This window comes from Scomber scombrus, chromosome 8, assembly GCF_963691925.1.
Source record: "Scomber scombrus chromosome 8, fScoSco1.1, whole genome shotgun sequence".
Taxonomy (NCBI): domain Eukaryota; kingdom Metazoa; phylum Chordata; class Actinopteri; order Scombriformes; family Scombridae; genus Scomber; species Scomber scombrus.
This window is the reverse complement of record NC_084977.1, coordinates 16,669,492-16,690,897: the sequence shown is the minus strand read 5'-3', so window position 1 is coordinate 16,690,897 and position 21,406 is coordinate 16,669,492. Positions and strand designations below refer to the sequence as shown.

Here is a 21,406-nt window from a genome sequence, read left to right as displayed (position 1 = left end):
CATCTTCATAAATGGTACTGTTACATATGCTACGAACCTTATTAACAACAGTTTTTCTTTTTTTCATTTCTGTGCCAGTAATATTTTTTTCTATTAAAGTAGGCAGTGCACTGTTTTTTTAATTTGGATATCTGATTCAAAGAATTTAAGAAAGAGATGTTTTCTAATATGCTGAATATTTAATGATCATGCACTCTGTCCTTCTCTGTGTGTTGAGTCTGAAACTGAAAATGTCTTCGTCAGGGTGCAAAATTAACTTTTCTGTCCATCGGCCAAATGGCTAGTGAATGTTTAAATTTAACCAGCCACTCAGTAGATTACCTTTATTTTTTTGTTCGATGAGTGAAGCAAATCAACTTCCATATTTTACCAGCATTTGGTTAGTGGCTGGTGCTAATTTTGTACCCTGATTTTCATCACTACCTTGTCCACTTTTCCTCTTGATGTTGTTGTTATGATTGTGATAAATAACTCCCCTCCTATCTGGGCACACAGAGCAGAATACTGGTTTTGTTCACTGACGTGTGTTTATATGTTACTTTTATTTATGTGTTTTTAATAATTCACAGCTGCTGTTTTGACAGTCAGCATTGAATATAAGAAACTTTTGTAATAAAAGATGTCAATCATTCCTGTTTCAAGGAATACATATTTCTACGGTCTTTTAATTCTTTATATTTTTGTTGAGGACACAGATGTTAGGCCGAGTCGTGCACTGTAAATCCAATGGAAAAAAATATAAAAGAGTAGCTTTGTTTTTTCTACATAGATTCAAACTGCTAACCAGAAACTTAGTCCTGTCATTTAATGAGGTTGGCCACTTTTGTTTCACTGATATTTAATTATGAAATGCTGTAGCACAAAAAATGTATGTGTACATTGCTATAAATTAAAAATATTACATCCAATATCTATATATAATGTTGTACATTTATTCATTCACATTTGTCTTTTTCTGTTGAAGTCATCTGTTTTATAATTTAATATATCTTTATATATGTATCTATGTAACCAAACACACTCTGTCAAAAGGCATACAGTAATACATGTTTCAGCTCTTGTATAAGCCGTTTATGAAAGGTCCATTTAAAGTAAAGTGCATCTGCCACTAAACAAAACATACTGTAGGTAAATACAGTAACAAATAATTTACTTGAGACATTTCATCACACCTGAAATAACTGAATTATTTTCCCAAGTAAACTGAGTAGAGGTCACTGTGGTAAACTTTTTGCTTTGTTTTCTTTTGTTTTTTAGAAATGTGTTTTAACGTAGCTCAGAGATAGAAACAATAAAGCAACAACCTAGCGAGCAACAACTGAACACAATATAAACTATGCTTTATATTCCCACTATGTTGTTCAGTCTGTGGTTAAAATCTAATCGATTTTATTCATGAGGTGATGCTGGCTGTATGGATTCAGAGGGCATACGTGTCAGAAGCGGTAGGCCACCTGCTCAGTGAATTTGAATGGCTTGGTTTCACTGGTCGTACACAGCAGGTCCCGCATGCGTCGCGCACGCCGCTCCTCCAGCACCAACCTGCGGGAGTGCTCGCGAGCTGCCTGCTGCTCGGCCCGCTTCTCCTCCCGCTTCCTCTTCAGCCACCTGAGGAAGGAAGGAAGGAGGACTAAGCGTACTGAATTATCAAATATTAATAACCCATCATCCTACATGTGGCTGAGGTAACAAATATTGATTTAAATGGATTTTAAAATCAATTACTGTAGGAAATGAAAAGTATAAAAAGGGATTGCGAAACTGGGAAGTGAACTCACAGTTTGAAGGCACGTTCACACTCCTCACGGCTACGTAAGAGATAACCATTGTCATCCTCCAGCCTCTTCAGCTCCACCAGCTGTCTCTCCTTCTGCTGCTGCTCCTGCTTCCTCTGCAGCCACAACCTGAAGGCCTCCTCTGGGTCAATGGGGCCCCTCTGCACAAGGAGGCAGAAAAAGCGGGTTTATAGCAAACATTTTTAATCACCTTGTATCTTGTATTTGGAAAATGCAAAATTAATTTAATTTTTTTTTTTAAAGTTAATTGGTAATTAATATTAGATTGTTAGTAAAAATATTATTTTGGCTCATTGTATATGATTGAAATGCCTCTGTTTGTTTGTTTGTGGCCTGTAGTGGGAGGAATGATGGCGTGTGTGACTGCATTGCTTGTAGTACCTACAGTTTGACAAAATGGAAAATAATAATAATAAAATGTTTTATGAAAACAATAAATAAATAAATGAACAAGCACAAATGCAGCAGGTCAAAGAAATAGTTAACATGATCATTTTGTGTCCTGTAATTATAAACTGTCAGGGATTTCTCAAGCAGGGTTTTAGCTCCTGTGTTAAAAACCTAATTCTTGTAAAACACCAGACACATTTCATAACATTAGTGACAAAAAAATTATTGCAGCTAACTTGTCACTAAAAATCACTATAATTTATAAGGCCTTATTGCCTTATTCTAGCTAAAGTCCAACCATTGAATCCTTCTTTATACTGTGTTTTGGCAGGTTGGAGTGCCCCCTTGTGGCCATACCTTAGAACTCATCCTCTCCATCTCCTGGGCTCGGTGGATCCTTCTCTCCCCCTGAAGCTGCTCTCTCTTCCTCATCAGCCAGGCCTTGAACGCCAGCTCGTTCTCCCGCTTCTTCTGCTCTTCTTCCTCGAGTTTCCTCTGCTCTGCCTTTTAAGGAAATACAAGTAATTCAAGTAACAAACTATCCTTAAAGTGGAAATATAATCACTTCCTTCCGACCTCTCTGGTCAGCTTCTCCTTCCTCTCCTGGATCTTCTGCAGCACCTCTTTCTGCTCGGGGGAGAGGGTGTAGGTGGCCTGGCAGGGAGTCCCAGTGGCTGATTGCACCCGCCGATTGGCAGTTCCCCTCTGGCTACCTCTCTGGCTGTGGCTGGCTGAGCTGGGCCTGTTCCTGGGCTTTGCTGGAGGTCTCGGGGCCTGGAGATGATTGATGGCCTGCTGGAAGGGGAAAGAGCCAGCAAGGGAATGAGGAGAGAAGGAGAAGGAACTGTGGATCTTACTGGGGCTCACAGTCTGCTCCAGGGAGCTGTAGCTGCTTGCTATGGGAGGGAGAAGGCCTTGACTCTCCACCTCTTTCAGGTTGACCAGATCAAACTTCCCATCTTTTTCTACAAGAACTCTGCTCTCCTTTATTCCCTGACCTCTCTCACAGTTCTCGTCACCTCTTCCACATCCTCCAGATCCACCTACACCTTCCTCTCGGGGGGAAAGTTTTAGCTTAGACAGTTTCCCTGACACTTCCTCTGCATCCTGAACTATATGCTTGTTGTCCTTTCGCCTTTCCACCTCACTGTTAACATCTTTCTCAAACTGCAGTGGAGGCACCACCAGGTCCACCAGCGTATCTTTAAAATGCAGCCGCCTGCGTCGCGTCATATCCGGAGCTTCCTGATCCTGCAATTCTCGATTAGCCTGCTGGATCTTCTCAAGAATGTACTTTTTGTCCTCTTCTGTCTGCTCATCCATCCCCGGAGGAGGTGGGACTATAGGTAATGACTTATTTGGGCTGTCTCTGTCTGAGTCGTACTCCAGTGGCTCCATAGGTGAGGGCCACCTCTCTTCATCTTCCTCCACCTCCTCTGCTTTTTTGCCACTCTTCTCTGCCTTATTGCCTTTCTCCTTTTGCTTCATTCTTTGATGCTTCTCATCCTCCTCCAGTTCTTTGTCAATTTCTGCCTCTATGTCCTCATAGTTAGGACCCTGTGGGGTGCAAAAGACAGCTACATTTATTAATTAGGTTTGAATGCAAATGAAAGAGCAACGTCAATACTTAGTAGGTAAATAGGCATGTTGGTGTGATAACAGACAGGTGTAAGTGTGTTCATCAATATTGCATCCTGCAGTGGCACAGAGGGAAAGTATGTCACTGTATGTCAACAGAGAAGGTTTCACATGCAAGCAGTGAGATATGCCAGCTCGGGTAACTCAACACTATTGACTGTCACACTTTCATGGAGCAGGGACCCATTCAGCACCCGGCCTGAAGTAAGTAGAGCAACACGCCAAATTCAGTTTCACATGATAAAAAAATAGAAGCAGGGTGATTAAATAAGAAAAAGAAGAAAAAAAATAAAGCGTGATAATGGAGATGTAATCAGTCTGTCTGATGGACTCACTTACCTGGTCCTCGCTCCGACCTTCCTCATTGATCAGCCAGTCTAGATCCTTCTCAAAGTCGTCCTCATACTCTTCCTGGGACTTTGTGGGAACCACCTCAGTCATAATCTACCACTGGGAGAGGATCCAAGACAAAACATGAGTCATAACTAATAGTTCATAGCAAAATATGTCAACATCTACCAGCCACATAACTTAAGAGCTTTCTTATGAATGTTTATTCCAAAGAATGACTTTTTTTTTTTTTTAGAACAATTTCCTCTTGACTGACATTTAAGTTCATGGGGACAATGTCCATAATGATATTAATTGTCCCCAGAAGATCAGTTATTTTGTTTTGGTGACCAATATACCTTTCCTCAAAGCAAAGTTCCCATTTTTAGCCCTACTCTTGGTAACATTTTCTTGTATAAGTATGAGTTGTAATTATAACTCTGAGGTCATTGAAGGGATACTGACATTTTTCAAAACTCAATTAGATTTATTTGATAAAATTATGTTTTATATTTTCTAATGGTAATAATCAGCAGAGAAACAGATAACTCATGCAAAGTTTTAATCTCACTATTAAAATAAAGAATTAAAAAAAATTGAGCACAAGGTGTTCAGTCTTTGACTGTCTGGATTATCTATATTTAATGAAGTCTCTCCATATCCATAATGACACAGACACACATATATCCATATAAAAACAGTTTTTCACTTTCAAAACAATTTATTATCAATTAATTAAAATGTGTGTGCTCTGAATTATAATAATTATATTTAGACTGTTTAATAAATACCTTGCTATCAAACAAATGGCAGTAACATTACAGTAAATATTTTGAATAAAATGAAACATAATTTAATATAAATATGAAACAGCTGTATATTGTACTATGATGTGGACATCACCAAACCTGCTTTGCAGATGAGGTGAATTTACGGAAGTTGTAATAAATTCACCTCACCAATGTCAGCCTGGACATCATCACATCACAGCATGTATATGGGTCATACAAGTCTGTACTTGTGTTGTGTTGTGTTGTGTTGTGTTGTGTTGTGTTGTGTTGTGCGATTGGTCGTCCCTACTGGACACAAATCAGTACTTCAGGGCCATCAGTAAACAACTATTCTTAATTTTTATTCCAACATGTCTGCTAACATCTTTACTGTAGGCGTACCAATCAAATCAATGTTTCTGTTGTGACATAACCATTTTCAGAGATTACAAAACAGAGTTTAACAAAGATTATAATCCTGTTTGTTTTTATAGTTCTGTGGTCTAAAAAACTAACAGTACAGCGATAGAAGTAATATGGTGAGGTGTGGGGCAGAGTTGACGCCTATATTAATCATATTAAGCACACGTTTTAGCCACTGGGAATAAAAAGCAGAAAGAAATGTTGCTTGTTGGTCAACTCACCAGCAGCAGGTTCTTGCGCAGTATTCTTGAGTTCAAAGCGGCGAAAGAAGGCATCCAGCCGGGTTATTTGGTGGCTATTTTTCCATCTAACTGGACCACGCAGTGCCTGTCTGTCTGCGGGGTAACACCTGTGCACATAATCTGCTTCCAGTCTCTCCACAGCCCTAAAAGGTTTATTAGATCCGTCGTCATAGAGACCTACAACACGCTTTACTACTTGCGCATGCGCATACGGGACACATGCACACACAAAACTCGCTTGCAGCTCATAAAATCTCCGTATAGGCTGCACACAAGGAAAAACACCATACTTTAAACCATCCAGAATACACAACTGCTGTAATCCTGTAGGAAATTGTGGCACGGTTTATTCTACATATGAGTTATAATAAAATGAGGGTGGATTAGGGTAATGTGGGACATTCACTAATGTGGTACTGCAGTACCACATTAGTGAATGTACACCTAAGCTCCAGTGCATTTATCTTTTTTTCTACAACATTAAAGCGAACATGATTGGTGTTGAATCCAAGCAGGGGTGTCATGTAATAGAAATCATATGACTGTGTGGGTGTGATGTCATAAGGGGCTAGGAAAATAGTCAAACAAGAAGTACCCCTTGTGAAGTCCACTTAAAGGTTGTGACAAAGGATTTACACAAAATCAATGTTAAGAATATAAATCATCATAAATCATATAACTATAACACTATAATGATTAAAACAATGTTCCTTATTGTATCAAATTATGTTTGTGATGTATTTGTGCATAAAATGATACAGTATTTTTTTTATTTGAAGCAATCTTTAGTCGTCCTACTTTAGCAAAGGTTGTTTCAAAAGTGGAACAGCATGTTTTGACTAATGCGGGGCAGTTATATTCTATGTTAAATGCTTACATGTATTTTTGTTCAATGTTTGGGCTTGTAATGCAACAGTTATATTTCTTTTAAGATCAGGATTCACAATGTTGCCAGTGTTCTTTTAAGAGTTTTTTTAAACCATTAAATTAAAATTACGTAGAAAAATTTAAAAAGAAAAAAGGCAAATTAACGATAAAATGCGCTCCGATTTAATGTGTGTCAGATTGTATTATTACCTATCTTGTAGAGTTAGTATCCTTGTAAAAACATACCAAATCAGGCAACAGATAAAACAATACTTCTTATAATTTTATTAGATGGCTAAAATAGGAACACTAAAAAAAACATTAAAAAGGACTTTAACCCCACTTGAACTCGTCTCTTTATTTTAAACGAAGAAGGCGGAGCATGTGAGAGGTGCTTGAATGCAACGTTTGTCCTGCGGCGCACTGCATTCTGGGACTTGAAGTTCACTGTAGATTTCCACCGCTTGACGAACAAAGCGCCGCTGATGACAGGGAACGACATTTCCCGAGTGGCCTCGAAAACTACCGAGTGGAAGCGCGACTGATAGCACGTACGCACAACTTGTGATAATGTTTTGAGTAGTTAGTAAACTGTGTTATCTTCAAACGGCCGCCACACACCTAGGACACAGCCAGTGATTTTTCCGACAAATGGCCACCATCATCCTTTGCTCATTTAACAAAACGGCTCAGGTTACGTCGAGGCGATGTTTCATTTCACATTTAAAGGGACTTGCTAGTGCAGGACAGTCACACTTGCCGTCATGCTCCATTCACAGCACGTCGTTGACGTTGCTTACAGGAACGAGATGGTTTTCTAGGGGTACCGGCGTGCGATTCATGTCCCATGGGACCGCAGGCAGAGCCGCAGCTGGACGGATCAGAAGAGGGGCCTTGGCGCTTTGTGGAGCTGCAGCTGTAACAGCTGCTGCGGCTGTAGCGGGATTTTTGGCAAACGCTAGCCACTTCCAGCGTGCTGAAATGGCAAAGAAAATACCCCAAACCGTGGAGGAGGAAGAGGGCGATATCTTGGAAAAATGCAAAGGGCTCATGTCTCCTCCAGTCACGGACGTCAATGTCCTGCAGAGGAGGAAAGGTGAGATGTGCACGAAGATGGAGATGCTGATCATGGAGACGCAGGCGGACTTCTGCAGAGCCTTGGAGAAGGTGGATGGTGGGAGGTTTAAGGTGGACCGGTGGGAGAGGAAAGAAGGTGAGGATTTTATAGTACCAGTGAGATGCTCCATGTAACGCAATTTAAAGTATGCTGCATGTTTCCTGTCCTGAGAACAACATGGTCAGATACATGCAAAAATTCAGTCATAAACTGTCAAAAATGCTGTATTGCCATGAAGCAGAGCAGTTCATCTATAATGTATTCCCTTTGTGTGTGTGTGAGGTGGTGGAGGAATCAGCTGTGTGATGCAGGATGGAAAGGTGTTTGAGAAGGCGGGAGTCAATGTGTCAGTGGTGTCTGGGTACCTGACAGAAGAGGCTGCCAAACAGATGAGGAGCCGAGGGAAAGTCCTCAAAGGGAAAGATGGTGAGTTTTGTGAACCTGATATTTGTATGCAGGCTTAAACCTTACAATAATTTATGACCAGAGTTGTGGTGACCTACATATTAAGAGTTGGGCTACACACATCATGGATCCAGCAGTCCATTTACACAGAACTTGGTACTCACACAGATGTTCATTTATTGTTGCATCTACTAAGGGTTATGTCTTACTTTGCACTTTACAAATCAATGTTCACTGTTTGAGTTTGTTACAAAATGCTCTAACTGAGTGTGTGAAAATGTTTGGACTGTGTGTGTTTGAACTTTCACATTTTCCTCTGTGTTTTGTCTCAGGAAAGTTGCCATTCTGTGCCATGGGGGTGAGCTCTGTCATCCATCCCAAGAACCCCCACATCCCCACAGTGCACTTCAATTACAGATACTTTGAAATAGAGGAGGAAGATGGTGAGTGTGTGATTGTCAGTACTTGACGTCAGCAATTGTGTCTGGGTGTCGATGACACTATTGAGTACATGAATGAATGATAAGCCTTGTTTCCTTCTTTCGTGTGTGTGTGTGTTTTCCAGGCTCTAAGCAGTGGTGGTTTGGGGGAGGAACAGATCTGACTCCAATTTATATCAACAAAGGAGATGCATTTCACTTCCACAACACGCTGAAGGAGGCCTGTGACAAGCACCATCCGCAGTACTACAGCAACTTCAAGAAATGGTACTGATACAATTACAGGTCTTGTATTTAGGCACGTACGCATCCGTAGGCCTGATTTCTGTGTGTTTGTGTGTGGAATACAATGGGTGTATCCTTACTGCATGATGGTGATAAGAGAAAGTGTCTGCCAATATCTGCAGTTGCAGAAAAAACGTTGAGCCATGACGTAGGCCAGTGAATGACCACAGGGGATATGAAAGGATGGGTGCGGTTTATCTGATGTAGGGTTAGGGTTAGGGTTATCATAAGTGTATTTTGCTAATTCAAAATTGATTGAGAGGGAACACAAAAGTAGTTTATTTCCTACTGTGAATGTATCTCAATCTAATTGTACATTCTTTGGTTATGAATTAGTTTTGTGGAGGACTGACTAAATGAGACATGAGGGAATGTTAAAGTGGCAGTGCAAACTACATTCTTTAATAAAGTTTAATAAATGTGGATGCTATATAATTATGAATATGTTATCTAACCTATTTAAATTTAAAATATTATAATGTGGTATCAGTAGCTCAGAATTGGTCGATACAGAACGAGCCACTAGTAACTAATGTAGTTCATGTAGTGCATATTTTGCTCTCCAGTGTTTTCACAGTTTAATCTTCCATTGTTAACCAAACCGACACCTTGTCAGGGAAACAAAATAATTTTTAAATCCAACTCTGTTGTTGTCTAGGTGTGACAGATACTTCTACATCCCGCACAGAGGAGAGACTCGGGGTATTGGAGGGATCTTCTTTGATGACCTGGACGGCCCCGGTCAGGAGGAGGTGTTCAGCTTTGTTAAGAGCTGTGCCCGCACTGTGGTGCCCTGCTACATACCAATAGTAAACAAACACCTTAAAGACACCTTTACCGCTGAGGAAAAAGACTGGCAGCAGGTACGACGAGGCAGGTGAGTGTATGATATAAGGTTTGATTCACAAAAGAACCGGTGGCTGTTAGTTTTTACAGGGCAAATTTTTTCTTGTTTAGCCCATTTTAGTTCAATCAGTCCCATGCTTTCAGCTATTTATCAAACTGACTTTAAAAAGTTACGGCCAAATCAACTGTGAAGATAAATAATTAATGTAAGAGATGCAGAATGGATTATTGAAAGTTCTGGTGCAGACAAAGACTCTACAGTAGACTGTGTGATCCAAAGCCAAAATAGATCCTGGCACCATTTCCTACCCCAGCTGGGAGTCTTGAGTCATCTGGTGGGAGATTAACAGAACAGAATTAAGAAAAAAGAGCTAGTTTATGAATGGGAGGAAGTTTGATTGCGAGCCAGAAATTCTGAGAATGATTGGATGGGTGGTATGAAGTGTGAGGTAGGAGAAAGAAGAGGTTGGACTAGAGTCAATGTGAGGAAGATAATTGGCAGTAAACTCATTAATGTTAAAGTTGTGTCCTTATGCATCTTAACAGTTGGTTTGACAGTCTTTCAGGTTAGTTTGTGCATGTGACAATCCTGGAGGTAAAACAGTACACAAAGATGGACATAGGATAATGTGGATTTGATACCAGTTAAGTACAATTGATGCACTGCAGCCATGACTACTATATCAGAGCTGTTCATCAGCACATACTGAAAATACACCAATGTGGAAGATTTTTGTGCAGTGAAAACATAACTTTTTTTTTCACAAAACTTTATTGTGCAAAATAACTTTTACAAAAAATAAAGATGAATAAATTGCATTAATATGTTAGTCAATCAACAGAAACCTAATCTGCACTCATTTTGATAGTCAAATAATTGTGTCTGTCATTTTTTAAAGTAAAAATTACACGCATTTACTGGTACAGCCTCTCAAATGTCAAGTTTAAATTTAAAGTTTTTCTGTGCCATAATGATGGTAAACAGAATTTCATTTTTGGATTTGGATTTTGATGATGTCAGTAAGACATTATGATGAGCATTTTTCACAATTTTCTGATATTGTATAGACAAAATATTCATCAAGAAGCTAACCAGAAGATTAATCATGAAAATACGTTTTTTTTTAATTACTCAATATGCTGTATTGTATATATCTCAAGCAATTTTTAAAATCTGGTTAATTTTCATACTGTACTTGAATAAGTGCAAACCACTTGGTGCTGGGGACCAATAAATGGATCAACCGATATTAACAGTGTCCACCTAGTCTATCATAAATCTACAGTAGGTTTTGTGTGTTTGTGTTGTAGGTATGTGGAGTTCAACCTGGTGTATGACAGGGGAGTAAAGTTTGGCTTGGCCACACCTGGCTCCAGAATTGAGAGCATCCTCATGTCCCTCCCCCTCACTGCCAGGTAAGCCAACACCATTTTCAAGCAGTGGTAGTGCTGCTTTTGTACATCAGCAATGAGCTGTCTGTTGTTGCTTGGTAACAAACTCGCCCGTCATCCTCAGGTGGGAGTACATGCATGAGCCTGCCGAAGGTACCCTGGAGGCTGAGATGTTGGAGGTGTTACGAAACCCAAAGGAGTGGGTGTGACGACAATGTACACAGTTTTACACGTCAATGTGGACATATCAGGAAATTGTTGTTTTATAATGGTATGACCTGTGTTTTTATCTGCGCCACTTTTCTCTGTACCCTGTTTACTGATTTGTCAAATGAGCCTTGTTAACACTTAATCACACTGATCATGAGACATTGTATTGTTATACTTATGACTGGGCTTTGTGCCGTTACGGACTGCCTGGCAAAGTAAAGCAAAACCAAATAATGTAACTGAAGAGGTAGATGTTGTACCTACTTCTCAAATTGATGTGCTCCTTTATTTTAAGTGTTTGTGTCAAACACTAGTTGGACCTTTTTTTCTACCCCTGGGATAAATGTGCATTTATCTGTTTGAAGCTGTCTTGACTGAGGACTGAAAGGGAAAATGGAACACATTGAGCGATGGTGTGTGTGTGTGTGTTCCACCACTGGTATCAAAGGGTAATAATTCTGGTCTTGATGTTTCAGTGCATTTGCTCACAACAATAAAGTTTTCTTTGACGATCCAAGCTAAATATGAAAGTGTTCCCCATCTAGCCTAATTTACACTGCGGTAGGTCGCTGACTTGTGGTTGATGAATCACCTCCTGGTTTGTTTAAACAGCAATTAACAATAGTTGGATTTTGGATCACGTTCCACAGAGAGGCTGTGTGTGAATCAAAGGCCAGGTGGCTGCTAGAAGAAAGGTTTTGAAACATAATTTATGAAATATGTGGCATGTAAACCATAAAGGTTGCTGATCATTCTCTGCCATGTTTTTATTATGGTCAGTTATACAGTAGTAACTATATAATTTGTGTATTGATGATCAACACACTGAAATACAGATCAATTGTAATGTTGCTCATGTTTGCTAGTATCAGAGATGAGATGGAGAAGCTAAATCCAGCAGAGTGGTAATGGTAAATTGGTAGATTTTCTCATATTCCATGAAAATGCTGAGTATAATGAATATATCCTGAGTACCAGCCAAGGTACTAATGTGTATGTTAATCACATTACAGTAAATTGTTTAATATCTTTGACCCTAATATAACCTAAAACTTCCCTTTTCTGACTTGTTTGCCCACTTTGAATCACATATCTGCTGTTTGTTTCACTTCATTTAAAGTCCAAATAACTACTCAAATCCAAGCCCCTACTTTATGGCTTCATTCTCAATTTCTTGTGCAACATTTTCCACATTTACCTGTAATTCGCTCTGTGAATGAGGCTCTGCATTGTATCATACATGTGTGAAATGATGGTTTGGGTGAGTACAGCAGGCAACTGGAGAACTTTGGAAAACTCTCACACACTGTATCACGTTCTGAAGACTGAACGTAATTATGGAACCACGTAGGACATTTTAAATGTTTTATTACAAATTAATTCAAGCTTCTGCACATATCAAGGATTTATAACAAGTTCCCTTGCATTTAATGTTATATAACATTTTGTTTGTTTGATAAGGCATTGTAAAAAGGGGGCTCTGTAAGTTACAGTACAACAACAAACCTAAACAAAATGGCTACCCCTACCAGCACAACCCAGTTCAAGGTCATAGCAAGTGCTGAGGTTCAAAGGTCAACTCACAAAAGAGTAGAATAATCAGTGCTCAGAGTCTGTGAGGTGTAGAAAGGACATGTGAGACATTTATCAGTGTCAGTGAACATTAGATGTATATTTGGTTTTTAGAGTGTATGCAACATTGCATATGGAGTACGAGCACTTTTTTCTTCCAGAAAATTGACATCGTTATTGCTGAGAGTGACGCTAAAGACGTCAAACCAGACTCCTGTGTTTTCATTTAACAGCTCTTTTGAGCTTCAACACAAAGTGCCTTCATTTATTCATGACCTATTATAGTTACATTAGAATCAATGCATTCACTGCATTCCTATGCAGCAAAAAACAATCTCACCGTTACTTACTTTTACCCACACTATACATATTTATATACAGGTACATCACACATGCTAAACATGGACTCTATCCATAGTGGCGTTAAATACAGAATCTCCCACCCCGGATAACTCTTCCTAAAGCTTCTGTCTCTATTGCTTTCTGTCCCACATTCCTGGCCAAGTCACTCCTAAACGTACATTTATAGAGTAGGTAGCTGCAAACCTATTTGAAGAATCGTCAGTGGAAGTAGCACACCAGGCAGACTCTGAACTTATATCCAACACAGTTATGTTAGCTTTAGGGCAAAGAGTAGGGAAAGATTTTCACAGTTAAAGCAGGCTCTTTGCAACAGTCAACGGCCCAGAGGTGGATGTGGGCCAGCGAGCGCTGACTATCAACAGACACTGCAGAGCCAGATCCAACCTTGTGTGTTCAGACCAAGCTGCATGCATTACCAAAACAGAAGCACATATGACACACATACACAAAACCCATTTCAGTGCCCCCTGTCACAACTAGTGGTGGCCTTATCTTAAAGTCCAAAACATTCATAAGTGTATACTGAAGCTGGACTGATGCATTAGTTTGGCAACACTATTTAAACCTGCATTAAGTGACATTTCTGATATCAACAAACTGAATTAATGATTATAATGCAGAATGCTCATTAGTAGTGTCCAACGTACTGAAAATGAACACCAAACTGCAGTTACAACATTTTTGACTCACTATATTTTGGTTCTTTGGCCCAAACGTTTACTGTATAGATCCTGCTCCCTTTAACCCCAAATATAAAACTGGGCAGCGCGCCATTCACAGTTAACACACTAAGCCAAGCCATGAAATGTTAGCATGTAAGCAAGCCAAAGACCCTGGTATTTTTCGAAGGGTTGGTCAACCACACCAGAGTTAACAAGTAAATATTGAACACAGACTAGTCAGTTGGTCACAAACTATGGGATGAAACAAGAGGAATGCTCACGTAGCTCTGTTTGCTGAATGTACGAGTAGATAATTGTTTGCTAGCAGGTTAGCATAACAAATAATAAGGCGGATTTTCAATGTTTTTGATTCTTTCTGCCTATTAGTGGCACAAATAAAAATCACTTAATGCAGTTTTAATTAGTTTGGTCTTTGTATCACTGGATTTGTTGTTCTGTGGTCTAAATGCTGTTTCTGAATCTTGTAAAGTAAAGGTTTCTCAAAACACATGCAAAATTATTATAAAAATTTTAGTGAAAACAGTAAATAACTTGATAACAAAAAGCTCAAATTTAAACCTGCAGTGCAGACCTTTTGTCTCCCCCTTCTGGCAGTGAGAGTAATTACAAAAACACTGTTGACACGTACTTTAAGACATACCGACCAGCTGTTAATTGGAAAAGTTAACTGGAAAAACTGACCACATATTGGGAATCTAAATAAATAGTACCTTTCTCACCTGAAAAATTATTAAAACTTAATAAAGTGACATATAAACCGTCCTACAGCGACAATTACAACAGCTTATAGTATACCTTGATAAAGACAAAGATGCCCCACAACCAAACAACCATCTAGATAGTTCATAGGGGTGTCACGATCTCGATTGTAAATCGAATATCAATCGAAAAGATGTCACAATCTCGACCTTCGAAATCAAAGGAGGAATCGAGGATGTGAATCGAGGAGTGCACACTGCAGTTACAAAAGGGTCACTACATGATTCTTTTGTTTACAGTAAGTTTCCAACTGACTGCTGAAACAAGTTATTGTTACATTGCTAATAAATTATTTAATTTTAACAGTAGGGCCTTAGTGTGGTACATTGCAAACAACTGATGGAGATTATATCACTCATGATTAGTCTAAAAATGGCATAGGCATCTGTGCTAAAAGGACTCCAAAAAAAGGATTGAGACCTTAAAATCTAATCGAGGATTTTGAGAATCGTGACACCCCTAATAGTTCAGGATGCCAAACATGACGTAATTCCTCCGAAGATCTGAGGAAACCAATCATCACTACTTGATGTAAAACACATCACTACCGTTGCACAAGAGCAGGAAAGTCACACCAGATTTAAAAACAGTTAAGTTACTCAGTATTATGAGAACTCGTTTGGCAAAGGCTTGAATGTAACAGACGTTCATTTATGTGTAAGTCCCACACTCCAGCTTTAAAGATATAATTAGTAGGTACAAAATATCCAATATTGGCCACTCAACTCTAAAAAGATTGGCACTAGCCTTAAATAAAGCATCAGTCCAACCTTCATATACACTTAGCTGTCCTTCATAATGGCAATATGAACCCAGTTTTCTTCTTTACGCAACATGCACCACTTGTTATGTCTACTGAGTTAAATGATTTTCTAAAGTGTGATAGCATAAATGCAACTTCAATTCAGTTGAGGTGTTTGTTGGTTTTGGTATTGCCATATAATTTGCTCCTTCCTGCTCCTTCCACTTCACCTCATTGAGGAAATGTTAGTGCAAATTTCAACAGCGCTGGCTCTGGCAAAGGTTGCATTAGTCCATTAACCAGACAGATAGTAGTGTTTCTGTGTGTGTTGAATGGGGAAGGCTGGTGATAGCACAACAGTAGTGTTGCTAAACAATAAGATGGTCTTAGTGTTGGTTAGGGCTTTAGTTGGGGTCGTAGTGAAAGACAGGTTTACTTCCCATGGCCACCGTTGACACCAGTCGCGCTGGCGTTGACTATATCGTCATACTGTGGAGGTGGCTCCGTCTCTATGTGTACGTCAGCGTGGCCCACAGCCTCCTCATAAGATGGTGGAGGGTCACCGGCGCTCCCTCTTCCTGATGTGACCTCTGAGCCTGGATAAGCGGGGCTGCTGTGGACGCTGAGTTCTGATTGGTCACCGTGGTGGTAATCCCTCCCCCAATGGTCCATAGAGACCACCGACAGGACGTGGTCATGATGTGAGTGTCCCAGGCTGGGGCTGCGCTGTGAGCGTTTGCGGGACTGGCAACGCCACACAGTGATGGCGACGGCGGCGATGATGAGCACGACCAGCAGCAATGGCACAATCAGGTAGAGAGAGTGAACTCCGCCAACCACCGTCTCCAGCCCTCCAGATGGACTAATCTCCCGCACGTACTCTTCCCAGAATCGCATCTGCAGCCAGAGCACAGACACACATGTTGTCAAAACCATTACGAGATCACAAATATTTCCTTCAATATAAAACTAAACTCCATTCAGTGTAAATATTATGGTACAAAATTGTTTCCAAAGCCACAGTACAAACAGTGTCCACTATGAATACTTTTTATCTGGATTACTGCAACACAAAGGCATGAGACAACAGAGCCCGGACAAAAAGCGACCACATGACTGTTACACGAACATCTACGTGACCTTTCTCTCCAGCCTCTCACAATTGTTACAAATACGGCTCCCTCCCTTGCATGCACTCGGCTGTTCTTCCTGCTGATAATCATCACTTCCTGAAAAAACACCCACATTCTGCAAGCTACCATTCTTGGCATAGGATTTCATTACTGGACAAATGAACCCCAGAAAACAGCGCTGGAGGAGGATAGTTTAGATTTTTTTAAACATAAGGCGCCTGGTATGAGTTACTTAGCAGTAATAATATTGATTTGTGGATTGCTCAGAGATTTTCAGCCAGTGACGGTTAGATCAAAAGAAGAATTAAGCAGCAGAAAGATAACTTATTTTTCTGTACTACCCAGTGGATAATTGTTTTGTTGTTGCTTGAAATGTATGTGTTTAATGATTGAATTTGAAAATGAATTTTTATCTGACCATACACTGACGGGAAATCTGTGAAAATGTGACCCGCTGTTGAAGTTAATAGCACTGTACAAAAAACTATTGCTGTTGAGTTATTTATATCACTGCGTGTCCAAAAGTGTGAACTATCCCTTTAGGCAGTTAATGAGGGTGCACACATGTAGCCATACACAATATGTGGCAGGTGTTTTAATGTGTTCTACTTTTCTGCTCTTCAGTGGGTTTTTTTAGTCTTCGGGAGAGGATGAATTATATATCCGATTTGATGTGTCTCTCGTCCCCTTACCGTCTTCTCGTCATTCTCGAAAGCCTCTCGGGCCTCCTCGTAGGTGCAGATCTCCTCTCTGCACTCTCTCTGGATGCTGCCCTGCTTCATCTCCTCCAGCATGAAGTTGGCCCTGCGCAGCCGTCGCAGCACCGAGTGGGCCGCGTCCGCCGGCAGGAACACTGGGAGGAAGACGATAGGCGGTCAGTGGAGTTTCAGAGGGAACAAGGGAGACAAAGACAAGGACAGAGAGGGGGTGAGGATGTAAGATTGAGAGATGTGTGAGAGAAAAGAAAAGCATGAATTAAAATAACAAGCAGAGACAGGAAAAATGGGAAAGTGGAAATGAGTCAGTAAGCGGAACAGCAGGGAAGAGGAAGCAAAAGGGGGAAGAAATTAAGCAAAGAGTGTATTGAAAGACAGAAGAGTGAGGCACGAGAAAGAAAAAAAAAGAAAGAGATGCCGAAAAAAACAAAAAAGGGAGAGGGAGTGAGGTGGGGACTGAAACAAAGGCAGTGGAGCAGAGCCGAGCGCTGCCCAGTGCCCACATTTCTGCATAAAAACAAAAGCTCCTTTGATTTAGGCATCCATCCCTGGGCCACATAAGACAAACTAGAGGAATGAACTTAGAGAGACACTACAGCCCTCTGTTTTACACATCCAGTATGAGAACATAAACTTTTCGGCAGAAACTGTGCACAAGATGCCACAACATGCCCTGGGAATGACTAATGTGCTACTGTGCTTACAAGTTATGGCGCATGTGTGGCTCATAAATTCAGGGATGGGATCAGGGCAAGACTAGAAAAGCACAAATTAATTAGGGGCAAAATGTAGGAAAACATGAAAGAAAAGGGATTGTGTGTGCTTAAAACAACAGAAGAAACCTAAATAGTCAGATTTAACTGATTACGTTGTGTGTAATAAACTGTTGAAAGTCAACACAAAAGCAAACAAAGACAAGAAATTGGATAAGGGTTGTCTGAAGAAATTTGAGTGATTAGGCTCATGTGAATGTCTGTGCCTGTGGGATACAAGAAAGCGTACTCTGTCAGGAAACTTACCACTCCCCATGATTCCTGCAAGTCTGTTTGGGGTGTATTATCTGTAGAAAACCAAACATACATAAATGTACAGCTTTGAACTTGCTGATACAAGTCAGACAATAATTAACTATGCCCCCCTCTTAAACACTACACCTCTTCCGTTGTTTCTCTCTTTAGATAAGCAGTTATTTAAAGCAGCATAAGAGCCAGTGAACATTAATGTTGGATCTTAGGAGTCCTACACTGCAAAAATGACCTAATAAGTGAATGTGACTGAAAACGGAGGTCATGCCACATATTTTCAAGAACTATTATAACCACCTGGTACTGGACAGAGTATCTGATATGAGTCAAATCACATAATAACATAATTCAATTCAGGGAAATCCCCCTCAACCTCTGTAGTTGATAGGAGTAGAAAGCTGGACAATAGTATGGCATGAAAGCATCATGCCCCTTTGTCAGATTTTTCCTTCATGTTGAGAAGAATTCAACGATTACAATCGAAATAGTGGATAATAATATTGTTTTTACGGTCAGGAGTTAAAGGGCGTTGTCGCGTTGTGATCATGAGACATCCTTGACTAAAGTGTCAGTGACCAATGGCGGCTGCTGGCCAGTGGTACACATGGATGTGTTAACTCACGGGAATCCTGATCGTAGCTACCAAAAATAGATCGCCACCAGCAGGGGAAACATCACTAACAAAGCGCCGCCGCCCCGTTACACAAATGACCCGAGACAGCACAAAAAAGACCACAAACTAAAATATTGTTATCTTCACTACGGCTGTTAACAGACTACTCTCGTCCATGGGAATATGTTGGCTGGTTAGAGCCCCATGTAATGACCTGACAAGCGGGGATGATTTGTAGGATCAGTGCGCTTCCAGCTACAGATGCGATTTAACAAGCCAGGCATTACTCAAACGGTCGTATATCCTGGCACAGACGTCGACAGAAAGGCCCCAGCTAAATAATACGTTTGTATTTCGTGTCGAAATCTTATGATATCATAGAAATAGACTTTAGCTTACGTTTTTTGGTCCCCAAATTGCGCATAAACGATCCCTCGTCCCCTCCGCTGCTCGAGTGTTGCTATGCACCCTGCGCAGGCGCACTGCACTGTTTGCTTACAGTGGTCCAGTGAACGCACTAGTGGGTCATTCCGAGGGACGAACTCTCGCGAGTGTTGTTTGGCTAAGTCCTAGATTCGGTTACACATCTCGCGATAGGTTCGTGAGAAATCGTCCCCACATCTGCTCCAATTTAAGCACCAACCAATGAACTATGCCACCCGCTTGAGTTAAAGGGATAGTCTAGGGATCAGCAGATACTGGCCACAATAATGACAACTCACCAAATTTGGGAAGGTTAATTTGGAAATGTACTAGGTTACAAGTTACTAGTTACCCTCTTTAAAATGTAATAAGTAATTTAACTATTTCAATTACTAAATTGAAGTAGTGTAACTTATTGGATTTTGAATACTTCCTGATTACTTTTCTAATTTTCTAACGAATGTTTTCAGCTGTTAGGGTAAGTATACCCATTAAGCCCACGGATACTGACATGATTTATAAGGGAGATCTTTTTTATATATATATATATATAATTGAAAGTTATCTCTCATTTGAAAATGTATTCATTAGTTCATGTAGATTTTTTAATATAAAATAAAGATATTTTATGAAAAAAGTCAAAAGTCTGGCATGGGCTTAGTTGGTACTATGACACCATTTAAGCCCATGTTTGCTCCAAATAAGGTCCACGTCATGATTTACTTAATTTTTTCTTTTTTTTAAATTGATTTCAAAGAATTAAAAACAGTATAGTATTCCATAACATATTAAATATTTTTAAACTGAAACGAAAGTGAAAGTAACTGTAATTTATTTACAATTTTTTTCTCAGTAACCCAGTTACATTTATTTTGTAATTAAAGTAAGTAAGTAGTTACTCCCTAACACTGCAACCCATATGTAGTATGTAGTAGTAGTAGTAAACATCTAGTATGTATATGTAGTAATAATAGTATCACTTCGCTTATGATTTGGGTTAATCATTATTGTGTTAGATTACTGTTAGCAGTTCACAAGGCTGCTCAGTTTTCATTGTTAGACTGATACATTGACTGAAAATAAAGCAATTCAAATGATCCTAGAAATCAGAGCCTTGACATGAGGTCTTAATGCTTAGTATAAGATAATAATAACCTTTTCAAAATTGAAAGGTTAAAAATTAAATAAAATGCGAAGAGTTTATTCTGCAAGTGTGAAAACCAAATGCCACTCTTTACTTTCCAATCATTCATTTAAACTGTGCGCATAATATCAGCAAGTAAACATACATGAATCTCTTAAATCGGAATCTTAAAATAAAAATAGATGGGGTTATGAAAGAGATTATTTTTCTATCTTTCCTTTTTCTGCAAAATAATGGTATATTTCCAACAAATGTTATTTCTATTGTTCGATTGAGATTTAAATCCAAATGATCACGATCATATTTTTCATTTTCTTGTTTTTACCTGCATGAACAAGTATTCATGTTTGTAATTTTCACATTTTAGAGTACAATTGACCTCCGCAGTAATATTGACAAAATGCCAAAACTGCATATATCAGACTGAATTATATCATATATGTAATACATCATATTTTCTGTTGTTATTGTGACTACTTGCTGTTACGGTTTTAACAAGTATATCCTGTGAGTTGATAAGTATTAGCCACGTAGTGCAGCAATGTAATCAATAATGGTAGTATTAATAGTAGCAAGTTGTGCAGTTAAAATTACATTCAGTTTCTAATCCTAGTTTGTTGGGATTGACATTAACAAAAAAGTAATTTATTATATTATACAATATAGATATATTTCAGTTGTATTGCCTCAGATTTCTCCACACCTGTTTAGAGTAATTGTGTATCTTGCTCTCGTCAGCTAATCAGCTGTGATGCACTGCTGGCCAGTTATTGATGGCTGAGGAAGAGACACAAGTTATCAATTAGTTTCTTGGTGGTTTCTCTTTCGCCTAATGTTCTGTGTCAGTCAATTTCGAAATTTCAACCTCAGCACTGACATTTTGTGCCTTACACATACAGTCAAATGTACTGCAACTCCACAGCAGTAAAGTTATAGTAACACTGATTAGTTTTGTTGTCATGTGGTTAAATCAGGTCTGTGTGTTCCTGTTTACCACAGAGTCTCCACTGATTACAATCTGTAATCATCAGTATGGATGTTGAAAGACTTTGCCGCCAGGAACAGACGACCTACACTCATTT

General features: G+C 39.5%; 3 protein-coding genes across 4 annotated transcripts; 1 reads left to right on the top strand and 2 right to left on the bottom strand.

The window, feature by feature from the left end:
- Positions 1–1,435: 1,435 nt before the first annotated feature.
- On the bottom strand, positions 1,436–5,765 carry ccdc181 (coiled-coil domain containing 181). 2 transcript variants are annotated; one of them, XM_062424532.1, is made up of 6 exons: positions 5,569–5,765; positions 4,164–4,274; positions 2,763–3,743; positions 2,544–2,690; positions 1,779–1,936; positions 1,436–1,608 (listed from the first exon to the last, which is right to left on the bottom strand). In XM_062424532.1, the coding sequence occupies exons 2-6, from the start codon at positions 4,263–4,265 to the stop codon at positions 1,437–1,439; spliced, it is 1,560 nt and encodes a 519-aa protein (XP_062280516.1). In that variant the 5' UTR covers positions 4,266–4,274; positions 5,569–5,765; the 3' UTR covers position 1,436. The 2 variants fall into 2 exon arrangements, with proteins under 2 accessions (XP_062280516.1, XP_062280517.1); XM_062424533.1 differs by lacking the exon at positions 5,569–5,765 and having other exon boundaries at positions 2,763–4,023; positions 4,164–4,273.
- Positions 5,766–6,997: 1,232 nt separating this feature from the next.
- Positions 6,998–11,668, top strand: cpox (coproporphyrinogen oxidase). Its single transcript, XM_062423445.1, has 7 exons — positions 6,998–7,669; positions 7,856–7,999; positions 8,311–8,421; positions 8,544–8,685; positions 9,362–9,580; positions 10,861–10,965; positions 11,066–11,668. Exons 1-7 carry the CDS (start codon positions 7,108–7,110, stop codon positions 11,148–11,150), a joined length of 1,368 nt encoding a protein of 455 aa, XP_062279429.1. The 5' UTR covers positions 6,998–7,107; the 3' UTR covers positions 11,151–11,668.
- Positions 11,669–12,508: 840 nt separating this feature from the next.
- On the bottom strand, positions 12,509–19,217 carry prrg1 (proline rich Gla (G-carboxyglutamic acid) 1). The gene is made up of 4 exons (XM_062423444.1): positions 19,157–19,217; positions 18,139–18,179; positions 17,096–17,256; positions 12,509–16,167 (listed from the first exon to the last, which is right to left on the bottom strand). Exons 2-4 carry the CDS (start codon positions 18,146–18,148, stop codon positions 15,703–15,705), a joined length of 636 nt encoding a protein of 211 aa, XP_062279428.1. The 5' UTR covers positions 18,149–18,179; positions 19,157–19,217; the 3' UTR covers positions 12,509–15,702.
- Between the last annotated feature and the right edge of the window lie 2,189 nt (positions 19,218–21,406).